General features: G+C 33.5%; 2 protein-coding genes across 8 annotated transcripts in view; one reads left to right on the top strand and one right to left on the bottom strand.

Annotated features, from left to right (window-relative positions):
- The window catches only part of LOC143233604 (partitioning defective 3 homolog), a 69,389-nt gene extending 53,982 nt beyond the window's left edge, over positions 1-15,407 (top strand). For 4 of the 7 annotated variants that reach the window (XM_076469984.1, XM_076469985.1, XM_076469986.1 and 1 more), the window contains 5 exons: positions 744-947; positions 3,311-3,500; positions 11,343-11,529; positions 13,386-13,438; positions 13,855-15,407. In XM_076469984.1, coding sequence (XP_076326099.1) covers positions 744-947; positions 3,311-3,500; positions 11,343-11,529; positions 13,386-13,438; positions 13,855-14,164 — 944 coding nt within the window. In that variant the 3' untranslated portion in view covers positions 14,165-15,407. Of the gene's footprint in view, positions 1-743; positions 948-3,310; positions 3,501-11,342; positions 11,582-13,385; positions 13,439-13,854 lie in introns of those variants that run through there. The other 3 variants (XM_076469988.1, XM_076469990.1, XM_076469989.1) reach the window with 3 other exon arrangements.
- The window catches only part of LOC143233605 (UDP-glucose 4-epimerase-like), a 56,176-nt gene that overhangs the window by 6,067 nt on the left and 32,946 nt on the right, over positions 1-17,163 (bottom strand). The gene's annotated exons all lie outside the window — the stretch shown is intronic.

Genomic DNA, 17,163 nt, shown 5'->3' with positions numbered 1-17,163 from the left:
AGGCATTAAGTTCATGCCCATCACATTCTATTTAAATTTCATTCTAATTACTTAACAATATTCGAAATGCATAGATTATGAACATAGGGTATAATATATATACACACACAGAATTTAAAATAACCTTTTGAATTGGTTCTGTATTTCTCTTGTACATGAATTCTTCACATTTACATTAGTTTTAGCCTGATATTAGGCTATTAATATAATCAATGTTAGGTGTTATTGCCCATCCAAGTGAATAAAACACCAGCAGCTAATATGAATAATTTTAATATCTCAGTATGGTAAGATATTATGGCTCTCCTTTACTAAAAGATATATAAAATTTCTTAAATACTTGCAAACCAAAATTTTAAGACTATACATACACATACAGATGTTTTGGTAATCATGTTTTTAAAGTATCTGAGACTAACTGCATCATTAACAGTTCACCTAGTACATCAATATACTAATATATATATATATTGTCTTCATACCAGGTTCTGGATCAAGCTGAACTGAAAATTAGAGACAGTGAGTCCAGATGTCCCTGGTGTTGCTCTGAGCATTTAGTAACACTTGATAAATTGAACTTTTATTTGCCAGTGAAATCTATTTAATTGGAGTTTTTAAATAATAGTCACTATCATTTGCTTCATCTTTAATTACTCATGGAATGTTTAGTTAAAATAAGGGTATTAGCAATTAGAAGAAAGATACACGTTAACCATTATAATTATAAACTTTATTGTTTGTAGGCCCCTCCCTTGGGTTGAAGAAGTCAAGCAGCATTGAAAGGCTCTCAAATGTGGCCCAAGAGCAACGGATGGAAAACCAGGATCGGGCACCACATTCTAGCAGACCAATGGGTGTAATAAGAAGAGGACACATCTGCAATGCTAGCTTCCGAGCTGCAGTGGACCACTCTTATGAGGGACCTGTCAGTGAAACCTTGGAAACCTGTAAGACTAACATGATGAAATTTGAAATTTACTATTTAAAAACCGATTTTCTAATTAACTCTGAAACTGGTCCATTGACTGTGGCATTGTAATCTGTTGCAGCGATGTTGTTAGTTCCACTTTTATTTCCAGATATTAAACTTAAGTTGGTAGTGTGCTTGTATCTCACCTTAAAGACTTAAACAGGAATTTTACATGTAAAATGAGTGACAAAAGTGTGTAATATGATGTAGATGCATCATATTGGGTTGACAGGTTTTATAACCTGAACTTTTCTGTTTTCATACTTGTTGTTTAATACTGTAGAACCATCATTTGCTGAAGAGATATTTAAGTGTACATTCATACATGCATACTTGAAAATTTGTATGACCATATAAACGCACTAGATTTCAATATACTTTAATATGGGAACCTGACATAATTTAACTGAAATTACTGTTACACACTTTCTGGAAACCTATTATTAAACAATTGTGTATTATGCTTAAAAATATATTTTACAAAACCAGCAGTGCTTAAACATTAAAAGAAGTGTTACAAATTATGTTAAATATATCATTAACAGTAAGTGTGATGAGTTTGAGTAATAATCATATATAAACTTATTTATTTAAATGGCAAGTTCTTGTAGTGGTATATAATCAAATTTTATGCCAAACAATACCCATTACGAGCATATCTAATCAAACGTTTATATGTTTCATTTTAAGCAGTTAAGAATATTTCATGGTAGCATAGTGAAAATCAGCTTTTATTTATCATTGTTTTGTTTCTATTGTTATTCACAATGAAATAAGTTAAACTCTTACTTTTTATATTTGAAACTTTGTAATATAACTAACATATGAATATTTTTAATTAATAATTGTAAATAGATGGATTTGATGTAATTTGTATTGTCAGTAAGTTATTTAGTTTATATATCCAGAGTCTCCAGATTTCTTGCATAAAATTGTATTTCCTAATTAATACTTTCATTCTCTAAAATTATGCAAAATGGCGTTTTCCCTCCATTAATGAAAAACTGAAGCATCAGCTATCACAATTCAGAATAACTTCTATACTGTAAAAATTAAAATTAAAAATCTTTTTTGCTCAAGAATTTGCTTTAATGCAAACAGTTTACTCTGCTTAGAAAGAATAATAATCCCCTAGATTCAATGATAATAAAATCTAGGAAACTTTAATGCAACGTTTTGGGCCTAAATCCTTCTTCAGGTGATGTCTATTGAAACGATATATAAATAATACATTTGAATATCTCTTTAACAAAGGTACAGTTAATTATTTCAAATCTTGCCTAAGCTTATTTTTAATTTACCCAAAACAAGTTGCTAACACTAGTAGTTAATGTTTAATGCTTGAATACATTTTATAGTAAAAAATACCTATAACTTGGCATCTAACTCTTCAAAAAAAAAAAAGATTATTAATTAATTATTTCTGGACTTTTCAAGCCAGTTGTTGTACCTCAGGAATCCTGCCACATTCCATCCTTAAAAACTGATTCATTTAAATATAAGAGTTACATTATATAAAGTTTTGAACAGGGTTCCACCTTTAATTCTGTCCAGTCTGAGGTTTTTAATGTCACATAAAAATGGTATTACACTGCATGTGCTTGTTAAAATGAATATTATTTAAAAACTGTGTAGTTCTACAGCATAGAATTGGTATGCTAAGGCAGAAAAACTGTGTACTGTACTAAGCAGGTAAGGGTTAGAGTTGTACTGTGAAGTGAAGATGAGGGTTATGCTTGCATTGTACTTGAGAAGTAAGGGCTTGATTTGCATTGTACTTGAGAAGTAAGGATTATAAAAAAAGTGTAAAAAGTTTCGAAGTTTACAATTTCTTTGAGAAAGTTTAATCTTTTTAATAGATACTTTGTATGGTCTGACCAGGCTAAAAATCTCAGATAATATAATTCAACATCACAATCTGACAATTTTATCCCACCAAATTTGTAGAAGTCACACTTAGAAAATAAGTCACTTGATTGCCAACTTTAATTTTGAAACAACAACAACAAAAAAAAAGTCTGACTGTTCCGAGTGCCAAAAAAACACTCCATAAATGGTACAGAGACAAAACCAATGTATAGAACACTGTTATTCTTTATTGTCCAAAAATCTGAACTTTTTTTTAGATTAATTATTACATTAGCTTAATTTCACATTACTTGGTGGAATATGCAGTTAAAACTAGGATATTAACAGTCTAAAGAAGGATGCTATACATAATGGATTCTTCTTGGGAAAACCTCTCATTGTGTTCAGTTCAATGTAAACTAATTAGAGTCCATGAATATGTATTTTGTTTAAAATCATTCTGATTTACTTCTGGAGATATAAATTGTTCAGTGAATGAGGAGACCGACAGCAGCTCTGAAGTAACAGGAATTTATAGAAGGGATGTAAGCATTAGTGATTTTCGTTATGCTTCATCAGTTGACAGTGGTCTTGCTACGAAAGAAACTACAAATGAAAGTTACAAAACAGGCAAAACAAGGAGAAAAAAGAGATTACTACAAGGATTAGGTTCAGTTTTTAAGTGAGTGTTTTGTGTTTTTTTTTAAACTACATGAAATGTGTAAATAATGGAATACTGCTTATCATAATGAGTGTTTTTTCTTAACTTTTTAATTTCTTTACATTTTCAAAGTGCTTTTAAAAGTATTAACTATTAATAAAATTAATTGTTTTGTAAAGTGTATGTTTTGGAAATAACATATGGGATCACAGTTTAGATTATAACATAAATATTGAAACTGTAAATTAGTGTATAGCAATGAAGTTTGCACAGTTTCCTTTTACAATATGGTGTATGAACTTGTTGGCAACTGAGTGGACTTAATTTTAAAAGAGACCAAGACAAATTTGTACTACTGACAAAGTTTCTAGTTACTGTAAAAATAAGTTTATGCAGGTAACTAGTCATAGGTGATCCCCTCGGTGTGGATTCCTGAACGTGGTGACAGGACTTCCCAGGGAAGGTTCTGTTCTTTCAGTTTACCTCCTCTGGGATCTAAACATCCACCCATGTGTTTGCTGTGTGAGGTGACTTGTGAAGGGGAGGAGAGGATCCTGGTGGTTGAGGGGTCTAACCCTAACACACCACTTTGGTTTTGAATTCCTGTAGATGGGCAGCCTTGGGGTGGCCACCCTTGGATCAGTTGGCTGGTCCACTTGGGCTAGGGTCAACCAAGTACCAGTGTTGGATGTTCTCAACAGTTGTTGTGGACATTGTATTTGATGCTGGTGTTTGAGTATAGTGCTCACGAAACCCTGGCATTGCTGCAGTGTCCTCGTTTAACATTGTAGTGTGTCCCATGGTGGATGGGGTCAATGGGCACTAAAACATTTTTTTTTTATTATGGATCCTCCAAATAAAAACTTAAATAAAATAGTGATAAAACAGTCCATAGATAAACGACCACATCTTGAAGATTCTGAGCAGCAATTTTCAACATCTGTTGTACCTCATTTTCTTATACTACATTTTCTTGCAGACAAACCTGTTTCATTCAGAAGGGACTAGAGGGACTTGTTGGCTCTCCAAATTTGTTAAAGAAGCTCTGCTCTAGTGACATAATGGTGGAAACATCCGCACCTCAACACAGTGAACTCCTCTTGCATTCAAAGGCAATTGGGGTATACCTATTGAGGTTACACCCCACGCTACTTTGAATTCGTCACAAGGAGTTATTGTTGAGAGGAATTTGAAGAACATCCCAGAGTAAGAGATTATCGCTGGTTTCTCCACCCCAGGAGTTTCTGCAGTGAGGTGTATCTCCACTTGCAAAGATGGAATTATGATGCTGACCAATACCCTCATTCTGACATTTACATCAGCATGTTCATCTGCCACCATCAAGCAAGGTTATCTTAATTGCAGGGTATGGCCATACATTCCAAACCCTCTCAGATGTTTCCAGTGTCAGCAGTTCAGTGACTCGAAGACGTCATGTTGTGGTTTCTTGACATGTGCTCGTTACGGTGACAAGGACCACGATGCCTATGAGTGTGAAACAGACCCTCATTGAATTAATTGCAATGGCTCTCACTCATCCTACTTTCGTTCTTGCCCTAAATGGTTGGAAGAAAAATGAAAAGTCTTTTGACCTCCATGGTTAAAAAAGTTGATGAATCAACTTCAACACATGCATTAACATACATTCCAGCAAATCCCATGATCCACTTCCTTTGGTTCTGGGTATGGGCATTTCCTCAGGTAAATCTTCTTCTCCCACCCAAAGATGTAAAACAATCATTCATTCACATCCTCAGTTGCTGGAATCCTCTTCCAACAGCAAAGACCTGCCCAATTAACCCAGGGCAGGATCCATAGGGGTTGATAGACCTCTCTAGAATAAATACAGTAAAGATAAAAGACATGGTCATAAACAAAAGGGTTCTCCACCCAATTCACCTACACATAAGTAAAAATGACCACCTTGATACAATGGAACTGTCGAGGTTTACATTCTAACCTTGATAACATCAAAACACTGATTGCTTTTTACCATCCTGTATGTCTTTCCTTACAGGTACAGGAAACATTTCTGAAACCTGCCAATACAGACCCCTTTCAATAGTTTTCTTTGTACAGAAATGACAGTCTGTGTGATGGATGAGTGCATGTAGGGGTAGCACTGTTGGTTGATTGGCATGTGCCCACCCTGTCTTTGCCACTTGACACACCCTTGGAAGCCATAGAATCTGTGTTTCCTTGGGTCTACCATTGCTGTTTATTCTCTCTACCTGTTACCTGGAGAGACCTATAATCAATCAGACCTTGATGCTCTCATTGAACAGTTGCTGTCTCCCCTTTTAATCCAGAGGAACTTTAATGGACATCATTCCCTTTGGGGAAGTGCTGATATTGATGAGAGTGGTCACTCCATAGAGCATTTGCTCTCTGATCACAAACTTTCTCTTTTCAATAGTGGTTCTTATACTTATTTTTATGCACTGTTAATGATCTGTCAGTTTGCTCCCCTTCACTATTTTCCTACTTTTCATGGAGGGTTGACAATGATTTACGAGGCAGTGATCATTTTCCAATAATTTTGAGAGTGACTGGCTGTGGTAGTTGCCATCTGACCTGCGTGCCCTGGTGGAAGCTGGATCTGGTGGTTGCACTCAGAATCCCCTCCACAGCTTCTGTGCTCACTGCTGAACTATATGCCATTTCTCTTGCCCTGGATCACATAGAAGCTAAACAGTATTCAAATTGCACTATTTATACTGACTCTCTTCATTCTCTACTGGCCCTGGAATCCCTTTACATTAGTTCACACCCTCTTCTCACCGATATTCAAAACTGACTGGCCCATTTCTCTTTAACATCTACTTCTATCCAGTTTTTCTGGATACCAGGCCATGTAGCAATGTCAAAACAAGCTTCTCCAAATAAAACCCGCTATTTGACTTTGGTTGTCTTGCTACCATAAGGATCAGAAAGAAGTTGTTCTAACTAGACTATGCATTGGTCACAGTTTTTAACTGATTGTTTTCTTTTATCTGGGACTGATGCACCAATGTGTTGTCTGTGTAACACTCAGGTCACAATCAGCCACATTTTACCGTCTTTATGACTCTCAATGACTGTACCATTTTAAACATGTTCTGTCCCAAGGTTTATCCGTAATGTTAGACAGTGTTATTTGGGATGGTGACACTGTCCACCTTGGAAATGTTTTTAGTTTTTTAAAGGCCATTAATCTTTTTAATGCTATTTAAGTTCTTTTTTAATTTATACACTAAAACCTTTTTTGATGTGATTCCCTTTTAAGAACTAAAAGTACATCTAGTTTGATTTGAAATTAGAAAATAGTCGTAACATCAAATAACTCAAAACCAGGACTGGAAAGGCCAACTTCAGGTGACTAATGGTGGTTTCTAAAAACTTACCTTTTATTCTTCCTGGTGAATTATGATAATTACAATTATGCTACAGAAAGTCCTTTACAACTTGTATTACTGTAGTTTTTCTCTTACCACTGTAGACTAGATATAAACATTGGTTTTAATGCTATTTATGCTTTTTTTAAACTTTGTTTTGTTTTACCTTAATTTCATTTTATGAATTTCACTTGAATTTTAACTTTTTACCAGATGTTTGGTGCAGATAGCCTAGTTGCTTTGTGCCATAAAACACTAAACCAACCAACCAACTTAGGTAATGAGATAGAGTGCTAACAATAACAGTGATGTGTTACTTGACTGCAGAAAACATAACGAAACCGAGAGGGCCCTGATGACATAGTAGTAAGTTTACAGACTTACAATGATAAAATTCAGGGCTCAGTTCCCTGCAATTGACACTGCAGGTAGTCTAATGTTGTTTTGCTTTCAAACAAATAGCTGAGATGAAATTAAGAGAACTAACTTTAAAGAAAATATGGTTTTCAAAATATCACACTTATCAGAGCTAAATTCCTCATTTCAGACATTAATTCAGTGTTTTGAAAAATTAATTAGAATTTTGAATATTTTACTTATAAGTAATATTTAATTGGGTGTTTTCTTTACCATCCTACTTAAGTCGGACCATCAAGTGAAGGAAAATGTACAGAGGCTCTAATAAGTAAAGCTATCAAGATCTCGGAGTGGTATAAAATTGTTAAACAATTTTCAATATTTTTTAAATTTGATAATAGAAGTATATTTGATTTTTAGCTAGGTTTGGAAAATATAAGAAGTTAACACAAGATCATATAGGCAAGTCATCTAAGGAAAAGTCAAAATAAGAACTCTCCTATATATGCTAAGATACTCTGGAAGAACAGGAAAGGTAGAGTATAGTGGTTGTGTTATAAAGTATGAATTTAATCCAAACAGATATTAGGAATAAATTTTAATATAATATTTATTAGATTTAGCCCATATATTAACTGGCTAACTATATGGAACTATGCTGCAAAGATAGTAGAAAAACTGCAAACTTGTCATTGGCAGTTTATAAATTAATTACTTGTATGTTAATCAAAATACTTGTTTATCAAAAACGTTTCAAGGAGACATCTAAAGAAAACTTTTAAATAAAACTTATGTTCGTAAAATGGTTATTGTTCACAAGCTGCATTATTGCCTTTTTGTATTGTTCGTTAATAGCTTATATCAAAAACTACTCAAACTATTATGTTAATCTTGATTATAAGATCAAGAAATTAGACATAATTTATAGGACTTGCTAATATTCCATTGCTATGAGAGGTAATGCTGAAATAAAAATTACTGCTAAAATAAATCCTGATACTGCTATACATTAGACTTGTGTATCAAAAAAGAAATTATGTAGTTAAGAAAACATATATGGAACGTACAAAAGGTTAGTTGATAATTAGAAAAATAAGTTAATGAAATGAAACTTACAGAAATAAGACAACAACATGTAGTAACTAACTTCTAGACACTGCTGCAGGAATCTGGTTAGAAGATTGCCTTAAACTACATCAAGTATCCAATTTTAATATTTTAAATAAATGATGGTTAATTTGAAACAGAAGAGAAATACACCTAAATGTAATTCACAAAATTAGTTATTTCTCACTCTGAGAAACTTCTGACACAACTCTGTTGTAGACATGGTTGATGTAATCAATTACCTTTGAGCAGTAATTCTGTTGATTTTTTTTCTGTAAATTAATCAATGAATTGAAATTAGATTAAATTGATTAATTTAACATTTATAATTATTACTGTAGTCAATTATTCCAGCAATCTATTGATTGAAGTTACGACTCAATCAATTGTTACAAGAGCACTCAACTAATCAGAAGTAGTGTTTCTAATTATTACTGTTTTCAATTATTTCAGTTAAGTGAAATATATATCACCATCAAACTTTCTTGCTCTGTATTTGTTAATTATGATAGAGGTACTAGTTGGTTGGTTGTTTAGTGTTTATTGGCACAAAGCAACTAGGCTATATATCTGTACCAAACAAACAGTAAAAATTTAAAAATAAAAGTAAAATTATTAAAAACTGTAAAATGGAATAATGTAGAAACAAAACAAAGTCCAATTTCTGAATTAAAAACTTAAGAGTTACAAAAGCCAATGGCCCTTAAAAATTTAAAATCACAGCTGAGGTGGACAGTGTCATTATCACCAATGACACTGTCTAACATCAAGGGTGAACCCATGACAAAAAATATGTCTAAAATGGTGTTGCTCATGGATGTAATGATTGCATGACAGTAAAATGTTGGCTGTTGTGACATGGTGTCACACAGATCACACATTGGTGCATCAGTCCCAGATTGAAAAAAAGTGACTCAAAGAAAGGTCACATTTAGGGATGGTAATAAGCTGTGGTGGGATGGGCTGTCTTGTGGAGACAGCAACGTTATCCGAGGGCAGACCCAATTCAGCCAACTGTGCTTGGATATGAAGGCAAAAAGGGACAAGGGCAGACTGTCTATTCTGAGAAAGCGTGGCCCACTGAAGTAGGAAAATACAACCCCAGGTGGGATGCTGTAGTTTTCAAGCATACAGTAAAGATAGTTGCAAACAGTGGAGGTGTAAAGGAGTTTCATGAGACTTAGTGTACAAACTCTGGACTGGAAAAGTGTGGAAAGCCCCTGTGCAGAGCTGAAGCCCTTGATGGTGAACAGGGCCCAACATCATCAAGGCCAAGGTCCTGCAGAGCCATATACCCAGAAACACATTGTCCAGTTCCTGTTGAATGAGAGCACAATAGACGTTTAGCATAGAACATTGATCCCCTCTCCAGGAGGTGGAAGAGAGGACATGGAGGATGTTCAGTTCCCTTGTACATTTGACACGAGCTGCTTGATGTGAAGAATAAAGGTCAGCTTACAGTCAAAGATAAGCCTAAGAACTTTGCCTCAGGGACCACAGGAAGCACATCCTTTCTGAGATAGAGCTAAGGATCAGATGAATACCCCGTGAGTAGCAGAAGTGCATGCAAATGGTTTTAGAGCAAGAAAAGGGAAAACTGTTTGCTGTGGTCCACTTTAGTAAATGATTGAGGACAGTCTGTAGCTGCTTCTCAATAAACCTCATGTTTGCCAACTGACATGAGAAGTGTAAGTCATTGACATAGATACTGTTTGCAACTGTAGGGGGGAGATGTCCACTGATGGCATCAATCTTTATAATGAAAAGTGTGACACTCAGGATACAGCCCTAAGGGTTTCCAAGTTCCTGTGGGAAAAGAACGAAAAAGTGTTGAATCCATGCCGGCCTATTAAAAAATGTTAAAAAATGAGCAAATGACCATGCAACCTGCAGAAGTGGAGGTTTTGCAAAATGCCGTAGGAATAGACTGAGCAGCTGCTTAGACAGTACAGTCAGTTACTGCTGCCATGCATTCATCTGTTGATGGCTTATAGATGATTGCACAATCAAGTTCCAAGATAGCAGTAAGAGAGGGCCACTTGGCTTAATCAAGCTTCCACAGTGGCATGTGGGTTGGATGGCAATGATCATGGCCAATCTCTCTCAGAATAATAACAAAATGATCACTGCCCTATGGGTCACTCTCAACCCCCAATAGAAATAAGAGAAAAGTAAAGGGGATCAATAGCAGTAAAAGTTGACTGGGTGCATTAAAATAGGTGTAAGTACTATTATTGAAATTAGGAATGTTATGATCCAAGAGAAAGTGCCCTAAAGAACAACCCCTCTTATCGATACCAGCACCACCCCAGAGGGGATTATTTCTGTTAGTCTCCCAGGATTAAAATGGGAGACAGCAACTGTTCAATGAGAGCATCACGGTCTGATTGATCATAGGTCTCTCCAAGAGACAGGTAGAGAGAAACTGATGGTACAACCCAAGGAAACATGGATTGCTATGGCTTCCAATGTGTATCAGGGGCAAAGATAGGATGGGCACATTTCTGGGAGGTCCTGTCACTGCATACAGGAAGCCACACCAATGGGATAGAGCTGCCAGTACTATCTGCCATTGTGGTTAGTTTAGAGCTACTGATGTGATGAATTTATGTACTTAATAAGATCATCTGATGTATATATTGATCACTTTTAATATTGGCTTTTAAACTCCCAACAAAAGACAAAGGAAGTACATTTTCTTAGGAATTAATAACTATAAAGTTGAGTATTTATTAGATTAGCAGGCTATAAAATTATCCTTTGCATTTAAGTTTTTGTCAGTTACACTGTATTTTGATTAAGTATCATATGCTTTTACTGGTACACAATAATATACAATATTTAACCTGTAATTTGAAATAATGGGCATGATGGAATGAAAATAAACATTTTCATTGTACCAATTTAATCAGGAAGATAAAGTTGTGTAGAGATTATGATTATAATACAAAATATTCTTCACATCAAGTTATAATGAAAAACTTTTAACATTTTGTTTCAAATACTGACATAAATTTTTCTCAAGCATACAAGAGCACTACAGAAAAGCAGTAGAGAGGCAGAGGCAAGAAGAGTGGGAACAGACTTACAGTAAAGAAAGTTTTGGCCCAGCCCTTCACCTTTTACCTAGAACTAGACAAAAGAATAAGGTATTACTTGTAGCTAAACACCAACAATGGTCAGGCCATTACCACGTGAATGGACAAGAAGAGGTGCGTGTGAAAGAGAGGACCAAGATAGTTGGTCTTTAACCTGTAATGATGTGTATGTGTATTCATAATTAAAGTTGGCATTATCTAATGTTGAAATCAAAATGTAATTCCAGTCCAACTGGAAAATATGGTAAGGAGACAAGTGTTCTTAAGTATTTGATATTTTAAAATCACAAATATAAAATTAATAAGGTTTCTGATTTCATTCACTTTTCTATTTCTAATGATAGAGATTGACCCTAAAATTATACATCAAAAAGAAAGCATCCATCTGGAAACATTTCCCATGATTCTAAATGAACAATATTTTCTACAGCCTTGTGCTGATTCCCATGTAGTGAGGAAAATCTGAAATAGATGTTTTTTTTATCATTTCACCTTATTAAAAATGAAAAGACCTAGTTTAATAGCCTTTTATGAATGAATAAAATTAGCAATCACGTTTTAAATGTGGTAAGAAAGATATGTAAATATTATATCCTATAATCAAAATGCTTTCGAAAGTGTTTGGGTTATAGGGTTTCTATTTCATTTTTGTCAAGACTCCTTAGACCTACATGTTTTTGGAACATAAATATTATGTCATTGGAATAGTTGTGAAATCATACAAAAGTGATATTTTCTTTTGCATAGAATAAATTTCTTCTATGTATGTTTTCAAACAGTGCACAGTCAGAATACATGCATGGTTCATAAAAACAACAACTTATTCATAGAATATTCTTCCAACCAAATACATCTGAACCTTAATTATAATCTAACAGAGTAAAAAAGATATATTACATCAGCATGTTTACATAATGAGGTAGAATGATGGTCTACATGTAAATATCAAATCACTGTTACCTAAAGAGTGATAAGGATGTTTTACATTTTCACACCATTTGACATAATAGAAAAAGGACTTCACACCTGCGAATCATTTATTGTTTTCTAATGGCAAAAACAATAACCACTTGACGCTAAATTACAGTCTTAAAACATTGTAGTATTGTCTGATGGTGAACAGAAACAAGTTCCAAGGTAAATATTAAAATATCATATATGATAAGAAGCCTCCTGCTTTTGTTTAAATACAGAAATAGGCATGTTAAAAAGACTGCATGTAGTTCTAAATATTTGGAATACTCAAGAAATGTTTCACTAATCATGACTTGTGTATAGGAAGTACTGGCAACTGATATTCTAGACGATCCTGTTCTATTCCTTAAGCTCTCTGACAGGTATACAAATCCACAACCTTTGTTGTCTATGGTTAAGGACATTTGTTGGTGGAATAAGGCAGTGAAGATCCAGAAATATTTTTTAGGATTTAAATGAGGATTTTTTATGATAAAATTTTAATAATGTTTGTATAATAGATAAGACTACGAGGGAAAGAGTCGCACATTTTCGTAACTGAACACGTGAAAGTTGCACATAGATATTAATACAGATTTTCAGAAACTCTTCCAGATGTAATACAGTTTTACAGATCTATAATGATTATCTGTTTAATGTGAAAGAACAAGATGGTTTTAACCATAATTTTTTCATGATCTAAGAGTTCAGTTTATTCTCATTATTATTATTAAAATATATTGGAAATTACGCATTAGATTAGAAATATAAAATAATGAATTATATTTTGTGAATAAATAAGTTAATTACATTACTTAAAAGTTCAGGACAAAAATGTAAAATTATAAGTGTAATAGTAGAAAATACTTTGATAACTCACTTCTATTTGACAAGTTGAAAGTAGTTTTAAAGTTGTTTCTAATGCAAAAATATTGTTCTGCTTATAAACGTTAACTATGTTTGTTATTATATGAAATGTGTGTATGAATACTGATTTGTTAAATTTTTCTGTACAGAGACAAAAGAATGATATCCTGAATAATTTTGAGATCGATAAAGAAGTAAAAAGGTATGATTTCAGTAGAAAATACGATTGAAGTTGGGTTACGTCTTTATATGGTTGGTATTGTTATTAAGGTTTTTTTATATATAGTCTGGTTTGGATTCAGAACTAATTTATATTAGTTTCTTGCTAGGAGATGTATATAAATAGATTGACTGCAGTAAACTTTAGAATTTATTAAAACAAAAAGGTTACATATAATACAGGGCTTGACTTTATAGTTTTATAATATTACAGATAAAAATATTACAGAGTTAGGCATTGTTTGACCATGTAAAGTACTCTCTATTTGTAGACAAGGAAACAGATTAGGCTTTTCTGATGATAGTAAAGTATGTATATGTATCTTTTACTTATAGATAATGAAATAGATTAAGCTTTGCTGACCTATGTAAAGTACTAACACATCTATTTATTGCTAGACAAAGAAACATATCGGGTGTTTTTCATCCAAGCAAATACGGTCATTATGTGAACTACAAAGAAGTTCAGCACCAGCTGCTAGAACTCGGACAAAATCAATTAAAGAATCCTCCTCATCAGAAACAAAGGGGCAAGTCTTCTACTGGACAGAAAATCAGACCAGTATCAAATTACTTTGATTATGGAAGCAAAAAAGTATTATTTTGGCAGTCCAGTAATCAACAAAATAATGAATTGGAAACTAAATCTTTACCTCATCGTTCCAAGATGAGTACACGTCCTCGAATACAAGTTTGTCCAACCTATTGATACTATTAAAACTCCATCTGGTAGACATAATGGTTTTTCATATTTGTGACCTCTGAGTAGACATTTATTATTAATGCCTAAAAGAGTAAAGTAAAATTGAATCTGTATCGAAGATTAGCCTTCATGGAGGCTGTTGAAATCTACATACTGTATTCTGCTTCTGTTGAAAATGGTGTTTGTAAAGTGCATAAGAATTTCTAAACATTAAACTGTCTGCCTTGCAGAATATAAATACTGTAAGTGTGATTAACCGTCCGGCTTTTTCTTACACATTTATTGTAAATGTGCTGATAAAAACTTGACTTTTTATAGAAACACCAAAAACTAACTCCATAAGGTGTAAAAATGAAGTGAAAAGTAGTTGTCATTCTAGATGTTGCTTGAAAGTATATAATATATTGCACGTATCCTTTTATTTGTGTTACTAACTATCATTCCAATGTGTTTTTATTTCAGGTATTTAGATAACATTAATAATGAATTTAATTCTAGTATATAATAGCCTACAAAAAGGACCAAAGAATATATTATGTCTTCTTGTTATTATTTTTTGACTTGGGAAAACTGGCTTTGTTTCAGAAGAAGACTTAAGTTGTTGTTTTTTTAACCAAGTTATACATATGGTATGTGCAAATTTTATTTCAATGATATTTGAAGCACAAAAGATAATAATGGCATTAAGTATTCTATGGAAATAAACTTGTTTCAGTGCAGAGTTCCCCATTAAGCTGTCAACCTTTGTGCATTATAGGGACTCAAACCCTGGACAGCATTTTAATCTTTGTGGTTATATATCTTCATTAGCATGGATAACAAAACGTAAATCATTTAATATCCATGAAGATGATCTATAGAATATTCAGTATTAATGTATGTTAGTAGTAAATGATGCAGAAATATGAATACTTGTAAATGCATAAATAAATTTCTCTATCTTAAATTATTTGTATAAGCCTGGCTTACTTCAGGCAGTGAGATCTTAAAATAAAAACGTTTTATTTATTAGTAAAAATATTAATTTAAATGTGTATTGGGAGAATAATAAGTTAATGTTCAAAGATGTTATAATGGAATAGTATTGACATCCAGAAATATTTTATATTTAAATTAATAATTTAAATTTACTATGTTTTAATATATATATTTCCAAATATTACGTTGTAATATGCTCACTTTTGTTTGTAAATAAACACGAACAAAATATTTTCTATTTCACCGAAAAAATAAACACATTTTGTATAAACTTTGTTACAGCAATTGTGTAATTTTTTTATTTTTTTCCAATGGAAAAATGAATTTATGTGTCTTGGAAAACGTTTTATAATCAACTAGATATTGCTTTAACCCTATTAAAAATGGGAAAATATAACTAAACTAACATAAGGCTCGCAGTGCAGATTTCCCAATTGGGGGGGTCAGTACCCTGAATCCACCGAAAAAGTTAACATCATGTCCTTGTTATTAACATTCAAAAGCCCGGCATGGCCAAGTGGTTAAGACACTCGACTCGTAACCTGAGAATCGAGGATTCGAATCCCCGTCACACTAAACATGGTCGTTCTTTCAGCTGTGGGGGCGTTATAAACTTACGGCCACTCCCACTATTCGTTCATAAAGAGTATCCCGACGGTTTGGCGGAGAATGGTGAGGACTAGCTGCCTTCCCTCTAGTCTTACATTGCTAAATTAGGGACGGCTAGCGCAGATAGCCTTCGAGTAGTTTTGCGCGAAATTCAAAACAATCAAAAACCGTAAACAAATTTTTCATTGTAGCTGTTTTTACTTGTCTAATGCATATAACGTGTAAGACCAAATATAATTCTGATGAGCAAAAGCATTAATCTTATCCATTTTGTTCTCCATTAAAAAATTTATTTTCCATTCGATATCCAAATTGGCGATGGCCCAGCATGACCAGGTGGTTAAAGCACTCGACTATTAATTTGAGGGTTGCGGATTCGAATCTTTGTCACACCAAACATGCTCGCCCTTTCAGCCTTGGGGGCGTTATAATGTTACATTCAATCCCATTATTCGTTGATAAAACAGTAGCCCAAGAGTTGGCAGCGGGTGGTGATGACTAGCTGCCTTCCCTCTAGTCTTACACTGCTAAATTATGGACGGCTAACGCAGATAGTTCTCGAGTAGCTTTGCGCGAAATTAAAAAATAAACAAGCAAAATGGCGACATGAGACAGTCTTTCTTGTCCAGTAGTAGAAAGTAAGTAAATTTTGATTCGATGTAAAGCAGAGATTGATTTTTGAGCAGAACAGGATGTGGCTGGAACAGTAATGAATATTTCAACCAACTGAGAATGAATTGGAAGGAGTTGAGAGATGTCATTCTCGTTAATCCATTTTGACAAACTATGTCCAGAAGACAAATGTGGATTTCGGTTTTCTTGATCGATAAGACCGACCACAATCTTTCTTTCTGAAGATAATTGATTCTTATACAGTCCATAAAAGTCACGATGTAATGAAACATCATCCGATAAATATTAATTATAAAAACAGAAGAAAAAAATCTTTATATATTCATTATTCAATCATAACGAGACGTAAAAATAAAATTGATACACAATTGCATTGGTCATTGCATAATCTCACTTGATTTACTGTTCAATTGTTTACTGACATGCACGCACTCGCGTTCCGACGATAAAGAAAAACAAAAACAAAAATTAATCTCGATATTTTTACGGTGTTTCTGTCAGATCCATATTTCTTCCGTCTTTTCTTTTTCCTCTCGTTTTTTCTTATTTTTTTTTCAATGTCCCTCCAAGAACTTATGGTTTTCTCCGAGTATGATTAACACTATTAAGTTTATTAACACATTGAACAGCATTACTCTTACTTTTATATAAATGTTGTTTCGTACCTTAGCAATTACAGATACGACATTTACAAGGATTGGCAAATGTCAGTATTGTTGATATTCTAACTTCCCAGAAAACCAATAACGGAAAACAAATTCGTTAATTTCAGTTATGATGTCAAC

This window comes from Tachypleus tridentatus, chromosome 12 (assembly GCF_004210375.1).
Source record: "Tachypleus tridentatus isolate NWPU-2018 chromosome 12, ASM421037v1, whole genome shotgun sequence".
NCBI lineage: Eukaryota > Metazoa > Arthropoda > Merostomata > Xiphosura > Limulidae > Tachypleus > Tachypleus tridentatus.
The sequence above is the reverse complement of the archived record's forward strand: the minus strand, read 5'-3'. Positions and strand labels throughout refer to the sequence as shown.